The sequence below is a fragment of the Pseudomyrmex gracilis genome, unplaced genomic scaffold (genome assembly GCF_002006095.1).
Source record: "Pseudomyrmex gracilis isolate BER0280 unplaced genomic scaffold, ASM200609v1 scaffold_14, whole genome shotgun sequence".
NCBI lineage: Eukaryota > Metazoa > Arthropoda > Insecta > Hymenoptera > Formicidae > Pseudomyrmex > Pseudomyrmex gracilis.
Window position 1 is genome coordinate 352,380 of NW_018020598.1, and position 20,384 is coordinate 372,763.

General features: G+C 35.6%; 2 protein-coding genes across 5 annotated transcripts in view; both read left to right on the top strand.

Annotated features, from left to right (window-relative positions):
• The first annotated feature begins 1,474 nt into the window (after positions 1–1,474).
• LOC109863926 (stress response protein nst1) lies at positions 1,475–13,065 on the top strand. Of its 3 annotated transcripts, none has more exons than XM_020444614.1 (6): positions 1,475–1,654; positions 2,976–3,026; positions 10,151–10,509; positions 10,597–10,737; positions 10,959–11,099; positions 12,570–13,065. In XM_020444614.1, exons 2-6 carry the CDS (start codon positions 2,990–2,992, stop codon positions 12,687–12,689), a joined length of 798 nt encoding a protein of 265 aa, XP_020300203.1. In that variant the 5' UTR covers positions 1,475–1,654; positions 2,976–2,989; the 3' UTR covers positions 12,690–13,065. The 3 variants fall into 3 exon arrangements, with proteins under 3 accessions (XP_020300203.1, XP_020300204.1, XP_020300202.1); XM_020444615.1 differs by lacking the exon at positions 1,475–1,654 and adding an exon at positions 2,305–2,401; XM_020444613.1 differs by lacking the exons at positions 1,475–1,654; positions 2,976–3,026 and adding exons at positions 5,982–6,296; positions 8,608–8,697.
• Positions 13,066–17,011: 3,946 nt separating this feature from the next.
• LOC109863919 (nuclear factor of activated T-cells 5-like) overlaps positions 17,012–20,384 on the top strand; it is a 24,627-nt gene continuing 21,254 nt past the window's right edge. For both annotated transcript variants that reach the window (XM_020444595.1, XM_020444596.1), the window contains exon 1: positions 17,012–17,233. In XM_020444595.1, the coding sequence (XP_020300184.1) occupies positions 17,161–17,233 (73 nt within the window). In that variant the 5' untranslated portion in view covers positions 17,012–17,160. The remainder of the gene's footprint in view (positions 17,234–20,384) is intronic.

Sequence of the window (20,384 nt, forward strand, 5' to 3'; positions counted from 1 at the left end):
GGCATCAAGAGAATCGTAGATGATGATCAGACTGGACCAACCGCTAAAGATCCACCGACTTAATTGAAAAGAAGAAGAGCGTATTATGTTTCAATGGCTCCAATCGGCATTTCGCTCTCAATAGAGCAACAAAAAGATTGGCTTCTTTCATACTCCCGTATGCGAGAACCAGTAAGTAGACCGAGTATCAAATGTAAGTAAAAAATCAAATGTCATTAATAAGTGGAACGAGAATATCAAATGTATTTAAAAGATGGAAAAGAGGACAAATGTAACTCTGATTTCAACTTCACTTAAATTGACTATTCGTGTACTTTTGCTAAGAGTCAATTGTAGACGTATTTATTGATGTTGACACGCTCGTCTTCAGATTTCAATATACGGTAATTTATACACTATATATATATATATATACGGTATGATTGTGTTTTCATTATAAAAGTAACGGAATAAATCATATATAATGAGAATAAATTATCCAGGTGTAAAACTTTAAAATGTCAAACTATGCAGGAAGAAAGTTGTCATATTCGCGCCGTAAGCGTCTGTCGCTCGAGAAAAAAGACGACATTGTTGACGAAACCAGTTGCGAAGCTTCGACCGTATTTGGGATTCATTTTTTTTTTTTGCGGTACAGCACACACCGGAGAGCACAAACCGCGCAACGGTCGCGACGTCCCACACACTCGTCTGAAGGATGCAGTCACATGATTCATCCGGAATGAATTCTTTTTTTTTTTTTTTAAAGCCAGGTTTAACGGTTTGCCGCCTGGCACTGCTCGTCGAATTACATGTAAATACAGGTATTAAATTAAATTGTATATTTTCTTTGTTATCGCGTAAATAAAAAAGAATTGCTCTTACGGATGCCGATGTTCGAGAAAAAAATAGTGTTAATATACCAAGAATTTATTCCTGGTTGCATTTTAATCGATCAAGTGCAATCAAAAGTGTAACGCAAATAAAAAGTTGCGCAGAGAAATATAACGCGCATAAAATACTCACGCATCTCCTTGCGAGATATTTTGAAAAAGGCATGAGAAAAAAGGAATTAGATAATGAAAAGCTATTTTTATTACGGTTTTAATTAATAATACACTGCTTCGTTAACTATAATGAATCTGTTTACTGTCCAGCGTTTGTTTGGCACAATTAAAATACATATTTAGAATGTTTAGAAATAAAAGATAAATAGTATACATATAGAAATGTGCTAATCGAGTGACGAATGTACGGAATATACCCGAACGGTTGAAGGCAATTATATATGTATAAAGAAAGGTCGACTAGAGTAAGTTTATTATGTGATCTAGTAACGTTTGGCGTTTCGAATCGGCCAATTGAAGCGGTGTGCGTTGGTGTCTGCCAATGGAGAGTCTGCGTTTGCGGCGACTCGGGTGACATCGCGATCGCTCGTTCGCTTTCGGCGACTCGAATGCGGCACAAAGACACCGCGCGATAAAAACGGCGTCGAAAGCAACCGACCGTTCAGAAACTCGCTTGATTTCGTCGTGATATGTTCAGACCTGTGTAAAACGTGCATTCATCGAGTGCATTCGAGTTCGAGTTCGAAGTTAACAGACCGTTGTTGTCCTGTCCGCCGAAAACGAGTGTCAAGAATAAAGAGCGTACCTTCCTCGTGTGAGATAAACAGGTAAGAGATCTTTGTTTCTTCTCACCGTTCGCGCGACGCAACAAAGAGACGCGCGCGACCTTCGCGCCATTCGCGACGCTAGAATGTTCAACGATTTAATTGTGCAGAATGCACCGATGATTGTTGCTCATCGATTATTCTGTATTAGGGACAAAGAGAACTGTGAAAGGGTTGGACAAGGCTCAGTCAAGTAAGACCAAATGATTTTATATCAACGACTGACAATGAGAGTGACGGACTGATCACGGTTGAACGCTTGTAAACAAAGCGTGTAAACGTTTCCCGATCGCGGGATCATTTTGCTTATAGTATCACATGATAATGCAGTGTATCTAGTGTAGTTTGTAACTAATTTGCTTATATTTTACATCAGAATAATTTATACGCATGTTAACAATAGACAAATGTTATAGAGAAATATAGAAATATTTAAATTTCTTTACATTGATAAGTAACGAGAAAGTTTAGTTTTTCAGATGCTTTTTTCAAATGCTTTGTTTGCTCTCAGAAAAACATTCTGCAGCAAAACGATCGGACTTCAGCGTGGTGAACAATAATAGTCACCAGATGTCGTTATATAACTCATTTTGACTATATATGCTAAAGTTACATCCCTTTTACCTTCACATTTACGTGTGTAAAGTTACATTTCACATATCAGTGTAGTAAAATAACTTTGGTTTTGGAACCGCAAGAAACAACTTTGCTGAAGAACAATCTGAGTTAACAATTTTATTGCTCTTTCAGGTAATGGTATTGTAAAAAATATAAACAAATAGAGGGCTTTTTTTAGAACAGAGTAAGTCGCGAACGTGAATAATAATGGAAAATGAGTGATGAAAAATCTTTTATTATATCTAACAATAAGTTTAAGTAATAATACGTAAAAAATTTCAAGAACAAAAACGTTTTCATATTTCTTACAATTCTTATTGATTGCAAACAATTGGTTGTTTGTAAAATACAAATCTGAGAACCGCTTTTTTTTTAGTGATTATTTGTGTGAGTTGGTCAAGATAAAGTAGGGGATGGCTTTGACTCTTTTATTTTTAACAAGTACAATATGCAATAAAAATTTATAAGTGAAATGAAGTCTGTCGCAAATTAAATCGCAATTATATGCTTGTTTCATGTTATAAACTTTTATTTGAGAAAATAACACATGGTATTTACAAAATATTGTAAGTCATAATTGAAAATATTAGATGTGTTGACAATAATCAAGAATTGTGTTTATCACATATTTGTGTTTCTTTCTTAGATTTTACCGCACACGTACACGTGCAAGGTTGAAATCACATATGAAACGTTTCTGTTGCAGAGAAACATCGCGCTATGGCTGCTGCAGCGGAATCTCCCGTCCCCAGTGACTGTAAGTAACGAAAATATTTATGGGAAACAATCTGTAGATGTGCGCAATATAAATGACTTATATATTCGGCGAGATAAGACGAGTTGTATGATGACGCTCATCGTTTCATAATTAGAAGCTATAATATAAAGGCTGATGTATATAATGTAACGTGTACACGGAACGTCCCTAAGTGGGTTAAGGATTCTGCTTTTTATACAATGTGTGTGGTTGATCTCTCTTGCGCCTGGTAAACGAATGCGGATCTCGCGTGCGATATTAAACCGAAATATGGTTCCGCAATTAGAGAAGTGGGTGCGCGCGGCCTGGGCGACTCGGCGCCGTGCTGAATACAGCACCCAAACGCTGCAGAGATCGAGGAGATCGGCAGGCGGGCACACACGACGGGAAGAGGTCAGAGCCCCCGAACCCGTTGTGTCCTCGCGCTGGCGAATGCTGCAGAACCACCGCACCGGGCAACCGGCGGCCATAATGCCGCGGCTGACAACTGCAGCCCAACGACTCGAAACTGCAACATGATGTGTGGCACACCGGCGTTGTTTCAGTAGCTCTCAACTTGAAAATCTCACCAGAAGAAAACTCGTTGAAATTGTTCTTTTTTTTGTGAGAAATTGTTTTTATAGTCCAAATGACCGATCGATCAGAGTCAACTATTTCCGAATATTTTAAATTTTCCTTAGAATCACGTTTAATTTTGTTTAGAATTCTATGAAAAAAAATTTTTTAAGAATTTAAATCGTAGATTTTTTTCAAAGCGCAATGCAAAACACGTTATTTGATGTCTTTTTTACTTTACGTTTGAAAAATATTTTTCTGTTAATTTACAAAATGTGTATAAAATTTACGAAACTATAAGACTTGCTTTTGACATGAGTCTAGGAAAAAGAAACTAAAAGGAGAGAGAAGAAAACTCAATGAGATAAACTTGATTTTTCTTATGATCTCTCTGATCGCTTTTTCTCGTTATCGCCGTGTCGTTCGGATCCAATTAAACCGTAACGATCGAATCCGGTTCATTATGAGGTTAAATCGGTTTCTTGATCATCAAAAAGAAAACGCGCATATCTTTCGTTATTTCTTTTACGATTACATCTGTGTAGCGTCAAACATTACTGCAGACCACATCTTTAGGTTGTGAAAGTTGTCTTTATTGTGGCAAAAATTCGATTCTATCATATTTGTTTTAGAATTGCAAAACGCAGTAAAAAAAATGTAAAAAAAAAATAAGACAATAAGATAAAAATAAGAATGAAACTTTAAGACTTTTGAGTGTAAATTGTTTAGATATTTTATGTAATTTGATTTTATTCCAAATATGAATCAAGAATATTTCTAGTGGATTAAGATATTCAATTGTATCAATCGTGAGTCAATTTAATGAATCATAACTTCATCAAGAAAAATAGCCGATGCATGTAATGATTCATTCATGATTTTTGCAACAAATCATCTCGAGTGATAAGAACTAATCAGATATTTATTGTTAAGAGTCAGAATTCAAACTTAAAAAGAGATTGAATTAAAACCTAATTGTCTTGTTTATTCAGAATATTTGTGATAGACAAGAATTGACAGAAAACTTTTTTCTCTTCGTTTTCCCAATACATCTATTTAGTTCTTTATAACCACAGTCATGCGTCATGCGTAATGAAAGTTTCATTTCTCATTGATTTTCACTGTGAACTAATGTAGCTATCTCTTTTCCCGACTGCGTCATAACAAATTCTGACACAGTGTTTCGATCTTCTGTCAGATAAACTTCATACAATGCACGACCGTTAAAAGTCCCACATTTCAGTTGTTTGTTGTGACATTTGCGTTAAATCTTCAGGCGCGTAGATCTGACACCAGATGATCTTAACAATCATTTGAATTAAATCTCAAAATTCAACACTACTTTTTTTACGGAAAAAAGTTTAATTGTTAAAATTTTTGAAATTCGAATCAGAGATTAAATGTTTTGAAATTTTAGAATTTTGTGTCAAAAAGATGTTATAAAATTTATATTTTTAGGAAAATTATGCATTTAATCAAAATTGAATTTTGTTGCGATATTCTGCGTCAGACTTTTTTTTTCAAAACTGATTATTTTTGTCGTTTTGAAAACCAGCTGCTCTCTTCTCCCATGATACTGTTGGGAGAAGATTGGAGGATTTTGTAGGATAGTATACATCTCTGAGAGGGGGATGGACAGATGGTATTTTACGTTTCTGTACGTGGAGTTTCCACACACATACACGCAAAAAAATACATGCTGAACGACCAGCTCTGCTGTACAGTGTGTCAGAAAACGAAAAAGTTATTGAATATTTAAAAAAATCTCAATTCCTAATAATTTCGAGTTCTAAACTCGCTTTTCGTGCAAATAGAAAGTTTTACTAAATACACCTAATAAATATAATAAATATAATAATATAATGTGTTTTACAAAAATTATATGTATGTATATTAAAAAAAAGAAAATTAACTTTTAGTAAAAATATTTAAAATTGACAGAATTTTTTACAATTTCTTTAATATTAAAAAAATATCGAGCAGCAATATTTTTGAAGTAAATTTTTTCAATAAGGTCTTAAAACTTTTGTAATCCGAAACTAATCCAAAGTGCTAACTAAATTTCGATCATCTTTTCATCTGACATTTCACTAATTATCTTCTTTTCCCTTCCACTTTCTTTAGCTGTCCTCTATCAAACCCATATTTCTATCTACCCCCTATCTTTTCTCAGAACACCCCGTATAGTTCATAACACCTCTCTATTGGTCGTTCTAGCACTAGTGGCGATCGCAGGTTGGAGTTGCTAGCTGGAAGGGTAGTTTGTCGTCGGGGTGGGCTGTTGTTGCGCGACGTAGGGTGGAAGGAGACCGTGAGAGGATTGGGGCAAAATCATAGGGAGGAGGAGTATAGTCAGATATTGAGCGACGCCGAGCGTCGCGGCGCAGCGTGCGGGCCAGTCGCCCTTCAGCCACCGCCCCAGTTACGACCTGAGCGAAACTTCCGGTGAGAGCCGTGCTCCACTCGCTCTTTTCTCTCCCGGTCTCGTCCTTTTCTCTTTTCCTTCTTCCCGGTCTCTCGCTCTTGTGTCACGCGCGCCATAGATCTCTGTACCAGATTTATTATCCGCCGCATCGTCGTTATTTAGTACTTCGCGAAATCCGCGAAACTCCGGTAAAACCAATCCCCTAAACGAAACAATGCTGATCGGTCTCGTGCGCGACTCGGTGCTCCAGTGCTTCTGTCACAGCTGCAAGGCACCGCTTAGCGTTGTAGGTGAGTGAGTTCCTGTGTCCTCTGGCCGAAGGTCTTTCTTTCCGGTTCTCCGTTATGAGACTCGTCAAAAGGTCCTCTAACAAAATTTTATGAGTACAAAAGTGATTTTAATATCCAGTTTGGAGATAAAGATTGTTGCGTTGTACCTTAAGAACGTTATATTTTATATTATTCTTTACAAGTTTAGTTTCTTTATGAGGAAATAAGAGAATATACGTTTTTTAAATCGGAAAACTTATGAAATGCTTCAACAATCAAATAATATTTATGTAAAATATAATACAAAAACATTTATGACATTGTTTCATCAAGAGATAAAAATTTGAGTACTTTTATGAACATTACTAGAAAAAATTCATTATTTTTTAATTGATTTTACTTAAGATCTTACAATTGCTTTAAATATTTATGAACAATTTTACACAAATTTTATTTCGTGTCTTTTCAGCACTAATGGCTCGCCAAGAAAGTTCTTTTTTGAAATAAATATATTATTAAGTAACTTATATACTATTTTTTCTGGAGGCAAATTATATATATATATATATATATATATATATATATATCAGTCTTCATAAAATTAAGCAAAACTATTTACTTTTGAATGAAATTATTTATTTATTCACTTTTAGACTGAAAGTGTTGATAGCTTTTTCTGAAATAAGCGTGAAAATTTAAGTTTTAATATCGAGCTAAACTTGTCTAAGTAACTTGGTTATTTATAGAACCAAGGTGTTTGAACTGAAGTTCATTGCTTTGTGGATATCCTCTTTGTGTTCACATTTTTTAAACAAATTAAAAACTATTTCTTATATAAGTAATAAATGAAGAATCTTACATGTGTATAATTTATGCATATATATTTATAATATATATTATACAATACGGAAAAAAGAACTTATAAGAAATACTTACTATTGTTTCAAAGTATTCTTCACATTTTTTTGATTAAAGAAATAAGAGAAAAATTGGAAACCGGAAGGAAATGATTGTGATCTTCAAGCGCCAGCTTCCTAGAATACTGTTGAAAAATCTGACAAACTTTCCTGTGCCTTATCCTTGAAAGAATGGAAGAAACAGATGCGATTGTTTAAGTAAAAACTATCTTGATGTTTTTCTCATCCTGATACCGAATTTGTTAAATTACCGACACGTGCAACCTCGAACTTACTATATTTTTATCATATATGTACATATTCATTTATCTATTTACTTATTTCTTTATACATTTAATGTACATTTAATTTATATATACGTTATATTTGTTGTAACGTTTTTTTATTATTTATTCACTTATGCATTTTGTCATTTTTTTATCAAAGTTTGCTAATTGCATAATTATCTTACATAATGTTTTATTTTATTATTTAATTTTGACTGTACGTGCGATTATTATCTGTCGTCCAAGTGTAATTTTAATGCTCAGAAAATAGAGACAAAATCTGTGAAAATCTGAGCTCTCTCTCTCGGATTTGTTTTCACAAATAAAACTGCATTTTTTTCAAGTTACATTTTTCTTTGAATGCAAGGAGCAGTGTCCTTTACCGCAGTACACAATGATATCGTGACATTATCCTAAGGCACCTGCAGTTCGATCAATTTCTCAGACCGTCCGCGAATCGATACTCAGGGCCACCATTTTTGTACAGGGTGTCGTAAAAGTCGCTGATGTACGACGACATAAATTAACATTTAATAATAAGTAGAATTAACAATGTATGAATTATATTTTCTTTATAATTTTATTTTTTGTAGATAAAGAACATTGGATTATTTTTGACGTACAGAACTATACACAATCACTCAAAGGGAGAATAGCTGTTTGTTTAACCGATCGTTCTCTCTGATAATGTTGAACATCACGAGTTTTGTAAAGCCGGTGTGCACGTGTTCGGCCTGTCGAAATGATCAGGGTGCGGTCCAACATGGCTACGGCGAAACGGTCGCATCGATTTCTCGATAATTAACCCATTGGGAAACCAATTGATCCTTCAGACAGAACCGTAGACTTGATGTTAATTTTTGCTCCTTTTATGACTTCTTTATCCCTCATTTGGAAGTAATCGTGCATTAATTGGAAGTCCAAAATTGGAAGTCCAAAATTGGAAGTACGTTTGTCTCGTAAAATATGATCATAATTTCTTTTTTTGTTTTTAATTTAGTCCACACAAAAGTGCCTTTGTCAAATGAGTAGTACAGAATGATAAGAAAAAAAGATGGTAGCTCAATGGGTTATATCATCAGTACCTTGATTTTCCTCCCTTTCCTTTCCTTCGAAAACGCGGATTTGACCAAGTCTGAATTTTCAAAGCGGGACAAAGGAGGAATAACGCGCCGTTTAAGAAGCCTAATGGCAAGGGCAAACCGCGGACCAAGCAACCGAAGAAAGTGAAGTTCATCAGTAAGTACAAGAGGAATAGGTTGACGAGATTTGGAGACCTTTAGCTGAGCTCTGAGTGACGTCAAAAAGACAACTCACGTAGGCTTGTTCGATCGGATTCAAATCAATTTCTTTAAAATTTTAACAGCAGTCTTTCCATCAAGAATATTCCAAGTATCTTGGAGAATAGATTTACAATACAGATTTCAGAAAACTTGATGTTTTTTTTTAACACGTATATAAATAATTGCAATATACTGAAAGATACAGAGAGAAACAGTTTTTATGACAAATCAATTTTAAACTCACGAGAGAATCTATTTATGTCTGTACAATATACAAAATTGAAGAATTTGGGGATAAGGGATTTTTTTTATCTCCGTGATTCATTCTTCGAATAAATTTTTATCAATTATTACGCTATAAACGTAATAACTGTATTTGTAATTTTGTTTGCGCGGTATTATAAGAATTCCTGTTGCCGCAATGTAATAAGAGTCTAAGGATTAAGGAAGCAGCTTCTCTCCATTAAAGGTCGGTGCAATGCCCTCGTCGCGAGCACCGTCGCGCCAATGTGCCGCCGCTGAATTATATATCGAAAGTGGGGAACATTATTGCAAACTTGTATTGCGCTACGTGGAGATACGGTCATATCGCAGCAACTTTTCATAGCATTGTTCTGAAAGGAAAAAAAGAAGAAAATATGAGAAAAACAATTTTGGTTTCTTTTTATTATTCACTCTGATTGTGCTATCTTTTGATTTTATTAAAAACATTGATGATATTTGTTGAATATAGCTCTTATATGTAATATAACAAAAGTAAAAAAGGGGCATTGAAAGCGTAATTTAAATTTTAAAATCAAACAAGTCGCTAAGATTTCTCTTAAAAAAAATTGTTGTGACAAAATTGTACGATACAGTGTACTACATGGTAATTACAGTACGCATACAACAACGAATATACGTAAAAGAAGAGCGTAGAAACAGAGGGGTTGCGAAGAGAGAGGTGCGTGCAGCGACGCTAGACGTCGCGGCGCCTACGGGCGATCGTTCTCTGATCGATCCCTTCTCGCCGCGCTGCTCTAAGCTCTGAGTCATACTTCCGTAATCAAGCGGCGCCGGAAGTCTCAGAATTGCGGATTATATCTGTATGAGGGTATTCTCTGAGACGAGTTATTGATACGCAAAATAGATCCCAAGAAGTGTTGATATCAACATGAATTTAAAACTACAATTTCAGGAGAGAGAAAGAGCTGCACAAATGTTATTAAATATTTGTAAACTAATATTATCGAAGAGATGATATTCTCTTAGTTAACTTTTTTTTTCAAAGCGTAAGAATTGTACGTAAGAGATGGTAAAATTGTGTTACAATAACCTGTAATTATTAAATTGCAGCAAATTGTTATACTGAATGAATGTTACATGCACTGAGAAATCGAACACACATTACATGATAAAAACTTTTCTAGCGACTGAAATTCGATGCCAGGAAAAGTCCAAAGGCGGCTTGTGTTACGAAGTGATTCTGGCGGAGCCAACGGGGCCTAAACGAGCGCCTTCGCCACCGCAACCAACAAGCCCAACGCAGCAAACTGCGATCGAAGATAAGCTAAAGGCTGCCGAGGAACGAAGACTGTCTATTGAGGCGAACAAACTCGCGGTTCTCGCCGCAAAACTTAGCAAGATCGAAGAAGCAGCCCGCAAGAAGGATGAGCTCAGCGCAGCCTTCATTGCCGCTACTCGCGAATCTCTGGATGCTAAGATGAACAATACGGAGGAGAAACGAGAGGCCCACATCGCCGAATTGAAGAGTAAACTGAAGGAACATGTTAGTATATAAAGATTGGATGCACACAATTGACGAAGAATGGTTGCAAAAGTTAGCTGCAAGTACCGATATCATTTTTTGTTGCAGTTGGAGAGCGTTGAGAAGACTCGTCTTAGTCTCGAGCAACAAACCGAGGAAGTGCGATGTGCTGTCGAGGAGAAGCTTAAGTTTGCAGCGGCTCAGCGCGATGAGAATATCAAGAAAATGCTGGATCGTCTCAAAGAGCACGTTAGTATTATGGTTATCTTTATCATTTGTATTTTCTCAGATATTTCAATCAAAATAAAACTCGAGAGATGAATTTTATCGACGGATTTTACATTTGCAACTTCTATCACTCTTGTTTCTATCCGGTTGTCACTTTGCATATTTTAACATGCACACTGTACAGACGGATAATAAGCTCGGTAAAAATAGATAGAAAAATCGATTCGCTGTTATACTTGCAGGAAGAGCAAGTTGCTCGCGTACGTCAAGGAATGTCAGAGCGTGTGCAGCAATTGGAGTCCCAAATTCAGGGCAAACTGGAACAGGCACGCGAACGTCGCGAGACCATTGAGCGTGAGCAGAAGGAGAAGCTACGCAATCACGTAAATAATCTAATCAAATATAGCTTTTGTAGTTAGTGTGTTGGTAGTAGTTAGGACAGTACTTCGATCTAGGTTGTTACGAAACTCTGATGGTTGATGAATAAAAAGAAATGGAAATATCGTAAAAGAATTTGACTTAGAAGAATAAGATTTGTTTCGTGGATACCCGCGCAAATATTTTGTTATTCGTCAGATCCTGAAGGACTTTTTGACTTCATTTTCTTATATAGAAATAATATTTTATTTGTGACGTTTATAATAAAAATGTTTTAATAAGAAAGAAAGTAATAATTTATAAAAGTGGTGGAGTCTTGTGCGTAACAACTTAAGATCTCTAAAGCATTATATTTGCGAGCTTTTGTGAAAGAAAGATAGATTAAAAAAAAAAAAAAAAATTTAAAACCGGACGACCATAAGTTGCTCTGGAAGTTTAACTGCAAAAAAAAAGAGAAGCATTGATCGATGTGGGCGTTTATGCGATGGTGGTTTAGAACACGGTGAAGATAGCAAAAGTGCGTCAGATGGCGGCGCATGAGCTCCTGGTGAAAAAGTTGGAGTTTGACAAGAGGGTGTCGGCCGCGGAGCTGAATCGGCAGCGAGAGATCCAGCGTCGCGTGCAGGCGATTCGCCGCCACCATGTAATTCCGACCCCACACGCACTTCTAATCGAGCATCCACTACTACCATGACAATTTGTCGTAAAATTAGTCTATTTCTATGTGAAAAGCGATGCTTGTAACGAATAATTCAAGGGAGCATTTATTTTCTGTTACTTATCGAGAATAACAGAATATAAGAAAGCAATTACATAAAAATTCAACATGCAAAGTATAATTGTAGTTCAAATATAATTTATAACATCGTGAATGTTCGAGTAAAATTTTTGAATACTCGTGTCAGTACGACAAATTGTAATAAATAAGGGTTGCATCAATTGTTTTTTTTTTTTCTGTTTTGCTCCCTTCCACCGTCGCAACAAATACGTAGCTTATATATTTTACGTAGGACCACGAGTGGAACGCCGATAGTTGCATTTGCAAAGAGGAATGCCACATTCATCGTGCTTTTATTAGATTATGTTGTAGTTGTTTTATTTTTCTTTTCATAGTTACCTTACAGCATGGCCGGACTCATTTATGACTCGTACGAGATCATTTTACTAGAGAGTGCGCCGGAGAAGGCACCACCCCGAGATTCTCTATAGTTGTAATTTTTATATAAGAATTTTTTTTCACGACGTAATTAAATTTTAATTCTACAAATCTCAGAACATCAAGACATCTGGAGTTTGAAGAACTCTAGGCAACTTCTCCGACGCATCCTGTCCAAGTCTAGCCATCCGTTTACGGAACGTGTTACACCTAGCTTGCAGTTAGAGAGAGCATGGTGTATTTTTCTCGATATGTACTGGAATCGCATTGGAGAATATTTATTCTAATCCGTTTTGTGTTTTCCTCTTTGTTCACGCAGGAAAGACGCGCCGAGATCGTGAGACAGAAGAAGGCAGCCCAAGACCGCCAGGATGGCAACAACACAGAGGCACCGCAATCAGTCTTGCCAGTAGAGAACGAAACTGCCAGCTCCGGTTAAAATATTCGGCGCAATTCATCTTTAAGCTGCTCCGTAAAAGGCTCCGTTTCGCTTTGTGCCATTATTTTCTGACTCGAAGTAAAACGGGAAGTCGATCGCGCGCATCGGACGTGTCCGCATTTTTCTGAGCGGAGAGGGTAAGAGGACGGGAGACCGTTTCTACCCTGTAGTTCCTCGATGTCGCGCGAACAATACTGCCTTCATGTTATCCTTATTCCCATTCTTCGGCGAATATTTCGCACGATTTCTTCAATTCTAAAAGGAAAAAAGAGATGATTTATTCGACAAGGTTGTTGTGAAAGTTTGCTTTTCATGAAAGATTTTGAACATTTGAAGGAGTTCGAAACGTTGAGTACACAGAATGAATTTGAGAAGGTGTGATCTTGGAAAAGTGCAAGATTTACGCAAAGCGTTTTTGCAACATTGAGAGATACCCAAATAGATTCCAAATTATATATTAAAATTTATCAAATTCATTTATTCTATTTTTTAGTGCTTACTTGAATACATACAAAAAAATTTTTTTTTAACAAGAACGTTTATACGTCATATCCGAAAAAGAACTTTCGCAGCAACCTCAGTAAATTCATTCCAAAGGAACTTTTTTTTACAGATAGTACTTTACAATATTTAAAAATCGAAAAAAATTAAATTAAAGAGATATTGGAGCGCATTAAAAAGATAAAACGTTTAAAATGAAGATAGCTTATATACACACATAAAGAAGTTACGCAAGACTTTTTTAAATGTTTCATTTTTCTGTTAAATCTTCAGAAAGCAGTAATAAAATTTTGGTTATTGTTTATATAATTCATTTAACATATGTTAAGTAAAGAAATATCAAGAAACTTTATATAAAAATACTCTTGGTTTTAAAGAAAGATATTGGGTTTTATCAAACATGGATTTTTATGTACATACATTAAATAATAATCGATAAATTTGTTCTCTTTTATTTGATGGTTTTTTTTTTACATATTCATACGTATTCAAATTTTTTCGTTACAAACCAATATACAAAGGAGGTATAGTTCTACGATAGCTAACGATCGATTAACCGTGATTACACCGGGTGATTGTTTTGTATCGCTAACACAATGCATCGTCTTTTCAAAGAAGAAAAAAGATCGATATTTGGCGAAGATTAATAGATTACTACAAAAAAAAAAAAAAAAAAAGAAAAAAATTAATCACTATCGCTACAACTTAGATTCTAAGTGGTGCGACTGAGGCTCTATGCGCGCGCAAAAGACAAGGTGTGTATCTGCGGATGTGTCATGTGTGTCAAGCACACACTCATAAGTATATATAAATATTATTAATATACATAACAACTATAATGATATATATTAATATTAATAATAATAATAATAATAGTGCTTTATACTAGGCTTGAAAACTTGAGAAACCATTTTGTACTCTCTTTCATTGTACTATTACTGCGCTAACCGAAATGAGATAACACATGAGATATGTAATCTAACAGAATATGATATAATGTGACGCGCTTCTGTGATGACTTTAATTATTTGTCAAAATGTGTGTAGCGTTCAAATGCGGGTGAGAAGAGAAAGAAAGAGAGCGAGAAAGTGAGATTATGAAAGAATGAGTGAGAGAGAGAGAGAGATAAAAAAGAATGAATTGATGTATGTGAGAAATATAAGAAGAAATAAAAGATGATATTTTGTTTCTTCAATGTAGCACGGTTGTCGTGACCAGGGGAAGTTCGTTCGCAGTAAAAATTGAAACGTTAAATGGCGATACAAATTTTGTTGATTTATATATACGCTTGCAAGAAGAAATAAAGCAAATTTTAAAGAGACGTAATAAAGAGCACACTACCAATATTTTTTTATGCCTATAGGCGAGCTTCGAGGCTTAACTAACTTTTAGATAATCTTCAGGAACGTATTTTGGAGAACAATTGATATAGAGAAGTAATATAATAAACTCAATTTGGTGTACAAACGTTCTAGATTGTTTGTAAAAGAAAGAACTAAACATTGATATAATAAACGAAGAAAAGCCGTGAGTTGTGAAGAGTCTTGGATTAAAAAGATTTGAGATAATACAGAGATAGAATCGAAAGTTTTTTTTTTTTCGAAAAGCTCTGTAGCACTTTGACCGAAGCGAATTGAGTCGAAAATGCTACGAAGTCTGGATGTTTAAATGAAAAAGAAAAGCAAATGAGAGAAAAGTGGTCAAAAGAACTTGAGCCTTGGTCACAGTGCCGCTGCAACTCCAAGGACCTAGAACACAGATCGCAACTATATCATGATATTCGTCAGCTTGCATCTTATACTTACGGATCAAAGTAGTTCTCAAGTTTGAACAATATTTTCAGTGTGTGTTTTCACATTGAGTTTGTGCAATAGCAAATACGAAGTTGTATCGGAGACACATTCATTGCTATATCCGTTGGTTATAAAATTGATTGGTTTTTAAAATAATTTCTTATAAAGTCGAGATTTTACGATTTCTTTGCGGAATCTAGGAATCGAGAACTCTTGGGTCCAAGATTCTGAAATGAAACAATTATCAAATGTAAAATTACTTGTTACATTTTGTATGTTGAATATTTTTTACCTATACTTGTAACAGATTCCATTTAAATTACACATTTTTTTGTTTAATATAATCGAGAGACCGCATAAAGAATTCTTACGCAACGCCTAATTGCACGAACTACTTAAGCGTGGAAGTTGATGTGCGGAAGGAAGGAGAAGATGGAGAAAGAGTGGACGACGAGAAATTTCAGATGAATCGAAGAGAAATTTGTCGTGTCGCGATGGGTAGTGGGTAATCTATTTTTGCATCATTGTTGTACTTCTTTGGAAAATTGTGTCCTCGTGTATGATTATAGGCGCTACGTGACGTATGTTATTGTCTTTTTCACTTTGCGTTAAAATATATATACAGAGTGACCCACAAAAAATTAAGTAGCGATATCGTAAACGTCTGTCACGGATTGAAGTTTTTAATCATTCTATAAAGAAATTTTGCATTTTTTGGGACACTCTATGTATAAATTGGTATTCTGCGCAATGACGCACGTGATGGGCCAATAGTTGCTATTCCGGAAACAAATTTAAGGTAATTATAACATTTATATATGTCTGCATAAAAAATAAAATTACGAAAAATAATTATTGCTTTTTCTTTAACGTATTAATTATCAGTGTAATGATGTAAAGATTTTTGTCGGTATAAATTTTTTATATACGTATATAAAATCTCAACTTTCAGATTTTCCGGAGCAATGACTTTCGGTCCATTCGGTGTAGCATATATTCTTGGGCTTTGATATTGTCTCTTGTGATGAGAAACGTGAAAAAAACGCGTGAAAAAAAAAAAAAAGTTAAATAGACGAGATATATAAAAGAAATTATATAAATATAAATGCGAGCGGGATAAGATTATGATCGTATCGCGATTATATTTGGCTGCCTTCGATATATACTTCTTTCAGTTTCTGTTTGAAGTAATGTGTGTCAAAACGAGAAATTGATTGTGTGTGAAGTAAAAGGCCATACCTACACGCACCCAAGTACATCTTTGTTATTACGTCTTATTGCCTTTCAAATCATTCCTCTTTCTCCATAATTGTAAGTGCGTTTAACGTATAAATTTTTTAAACATTTTTTTATCACGTGGAAACATCGCAAAAGGTGCTTGCTTTTCATATAAATTTTTTTTATATTACATTTCCTAATAAGATCATATACGTATACATCGCTTAGAAAGATAATACAGTAATCTCAATTTTTTTACAATATTTTTTCATAAATTGCTGGTTTTTATTTTTTATTCTGATGTTTATTATTACATATCTTCTCCAGCGCTACCATGACCACGTGACGCGATTTCGTGTGCAGAGATAACATACACGCACCAATCTCTATAGAGCTAATGTGTATGCAAACAAAACGTGAACGTGTACTCACACACGATAAGGAGTCTAGTACCGCTTTGATGATCAATCAAAGCGCGCTCTGATTATGTACATGAATAAGAAAAAAAATTGAGAACCAACATGTCTATTATTCTACCGCTGAAACAGTGACATTTTCACTCTACGCATGCTCAGGTAATCACGTAAGTGCATTAAATGTGCACGAACATAAAAAAATTATTACTATATCGATAAAAAGACACATGAATCAATTGAGTAAAATAGTTCCTCTTTTTCTATGTTTTTTTTTACAAAGCTTTTAATAAATCAATCGTGTGCGTTTGAACACAGCCAAGTCGCATGTGGTTCGTGCGCGCGCATCCGAGCCCCACGTGACGTCAGCACGCGCGGCGGTGGCATGGCCGCGAGCCAAAGGCCGGAGCGAGCCGAGGCCTTGTGACGCGACCGCAGACTCCACCAGTCGAGCAGCAGAAAGCAAATATGGCTGCCGCGTGGTCGGATAATAATGTGTAGCGAACGCGCCGTCGCCGGAAACAATCGCGTACGTGTGCGTGTACGATGTTGCTGAAGAGCTGCCTGGCAAAGAAGTACCGCAGGCATCATGGGAAAAGCGGTGCCAAATCCGCGGCCGGTAAGTTGTTGTAATCTCGCAAAATCGCAATGCACGAAATCCGCGAGAGATCCGCCGCGCATTCTCTTGTCCGCTCTCCCTTCTTGTTTGTTGTTGTATATCGTTCCTCTCCTCCCTCTCTGCTCCGCGGGATCGTACCAGCTGCGCGCGACTACGATGTGTAAGCAACACCAGCTGGAGTGCGCGACGCACCAAACACGACCGCGTGATAAATCAGGAATCTGTCGCGAAACTCTCAAGCGCGAGATTCAAATGAGAAGAGCGTAAAGCGTCGCGCGAGTGTTTTCAAGATTGTTTATTCGCGTTAGTTGGTTTCACAATTATGCATTGTAAAAAAAAAAAAACAAAACAAAACTTAAGAGTGAACAACACGAGGTTGTCATTGTTTTTTTTTTTCTTGTGAGAGATGTTAGTGTTTTTGTTTCCAAGATGTTGGAGTAGAACAAGCTACCATTGATTGTGCATGCACAAGTGTATGTGCGTTGAATTGGATTTCTCGTTTACATTATTATGTCACGATATACACACACTTCAGATATACATATTACATACACATATAAGCGTATACATACATATACATTCATTAACATATGCGCGACAATGGCGGCGTAAGAGCGACCACGATCGTTCTCTCCGATTTGCTCTTTCACCGCCAAATGCCAATCAACGAGATTCTCGTCCACGCGACGGCACTTGTGATCGGCACAGAATCGGTGGCTCATCTCATCTCGCGGTGGTCACGTTCGAAACCTTCCGCGTTTGTTTGTTACGAAGGTGCGATTGAGGAAAACGGCGAAGATCTAAATGCGACGCGCATAAGTTGCTCGCACGCCAATGGCCCGAGTCCAACGTTGATTTAGCTTCGAATAAACTTTACCTCAAAACAATTTTAAGTAATGAATCAATTTCTCTCGTAAAATCTAATATTATATGTTTATAACGAGAGATAGAGATAAAGTGACTCTTACGTGACACCGAGCGTGTCGAGATTTTTGAGATCTGAATTTGAGAACTTTGCGTTCCGCGAGATTTGATTTTGTTTATTTTGTCTTTCACGATTGTCCGATTTGCATCCAAATTTATTGCGTGCAAATTTTCTACCGATCAAAAGACGCAATAGCATTTCGCGGCCAAGTACATCATCCATCTAATGTAGAACTGTAATGTAGATCTGTCGTGTGTCCTTTTCAAAAAAAAAAAAAAAAAAATCTGTTTAGAAAGAAGTTACTTGCTACATTTTGGTTAAATATACAATTTGTTTATCCTGTAATATATTTAATATAACATGCTAAATTTATCGCGTGGATTTTTCAAGTCTATATATAATAACGATACATAACTTATTGCACTTTAAGAACTATAATGGGTTTGTTAATAATGATTTCGTTAAAAATATCTTCATGTCAACATTCCGGTACAATCCAGCTCGCGACTTGCATATGATATATTATTCGAAGATACATGACGATGAAAATGCATCCTTGGCGCGCCGCGATAAGAAATAAAGCGGTGGTAGGGAGAAAAGAAGAATTGATAACATACACGAGAGAGAGCAGAATATATTTATATGTAGATTTTGGTGCATATGTGATAGTGCATTGTGCAGGTCGTTGCAAATCGTATATGTGTGTATATGCACACATACATATTTATATATAACTATAATGTATTTTACTTGGTTTAGACATCAGACATTGTTATTTACGCTAGGATATGAGAAAAGTGAGAATCAACGGTACAAATATGCAAATATATGCCCCAGTTTTTCTTTAGTAAAATTTATCCGATGAAATGTAATTATTTTGGCGTATCTTCTCGAATGAGGAGACACTTTTTCTTCGTAACATATTTTTTATCCTCATATACTTGCGGAGATACTTAAGTATCTTGTTTTTCGTAATTTTTTTTTCTCGCGTATACTTTCACATTGGTCCGATGACATACAAAAGGTACAACCTGTTTTGTGCCAGCGCGATCGCGTGAATTTCTTTGCAACCGCGATTCGTGTCGACCGTCTTTAATCGCGATGCGTTCAATAAATTTGCACATTATCTGCGACCATTCTTGCGAATCAAACAAAATTGAATTTGAGTACCGGGATTAGTGTACACACTCGGCGGTGTTATCTCAAATCGGTAAATCTGACGTCCTTAGAGTATCGCCATAAACGCGATCGAGTGCCACTTAACAAGCGACGTTAAACGCGTAAAATTGTCCATTTCAAGTTGATGAACTATTACAGAAGTCGAGATTAATTTCCACAAGAAACAAACAATATAGAATTCGAAGACATCTGCTTGTAGAGTTTCGAACGAAAAACCGATATTGCGTTATCTTTCTAAGTTTCAAATTCATAATTGTTCTTACAATAAATTTAGTAATATCAAATGCACTTTTTCGCGAATTTGAGAAGTTGTAGATCTCTCGAGGATAATTAAATTTGACGTAGACGAGAGAGTTAATTGAATGGCGAGAAAAGCTTTTTGTGGAGCAACCGTTCTGAATGCCGGCGCGTTAAACGCATCCAAGGCCTTTGTAATGTAGACTCAATCACCGCCAATCTACAGTCTTAGCAATTTGTTTCTTCGGACAATCTCGAGCAAGCATCTGCGAGCCGCAAAATATCGTAGGAGCCAAATAAGGATGTTCGATTTAGTCAATTACAATTTTCGTTTACTTGTTGCACCATAATCAACTTTGTGTTTATATGTTCCATACTTTTTTTATGAAGCAGCGTGAAATTTATATATATATTTAATTCTTATATAAATATTTGTAATATGCCCAATAATGAAAATAATATTCGAATTGAATATTGTGATACATGACTAATCGGTCAAAAACAACAATAGAGAGATTAACTTATTGAACTTTGTATGGCCAAAATATATTATCTTTTTTTTTAATTCCACTATAAAATAACTTCCTTACATTTTATCAGTCATATTATTTTTGATGTAATAGAGTTATCAAGTTATCAGTTAGACACACACTTGTGTTCTAGATTTTAAAGATTTCAGTAAGTTTAATATATTTCTTTCGTTATTAATTCACATCTCGGACATTTCATGTGTGCCAACAAAATCTTTTCTTTTCGAGAATTCTACATAAATTATATTATATTATATATATATATATATATATATATATA

Excerpts from the sequence above, each read along its gene's own strand:
- LOC109863926 (XM_020444613.1), top strand. The coding sequence starts at position 6,221 with ATGCTGATCGGTCTCGTGCGCGACTCGGTGCTCCAGTGCTTCTGTCAC. Across the intron at positions 8,698-10,150 it reads GAAGAAAGTGAAGTTCATCA|CGACTGAAATTCGATGCCAG; the intron begins GTAAGTACAAGA and ends AAACTTTTCTAG. Across the intron at positions 10,510-10,596 it reads AGAGTAAACTGAAGGAACAT|TTGGAGAGCGTTGAGAAGAC; the intron begins GTTAGTATATAA and ends TTTTTGTTGCAG.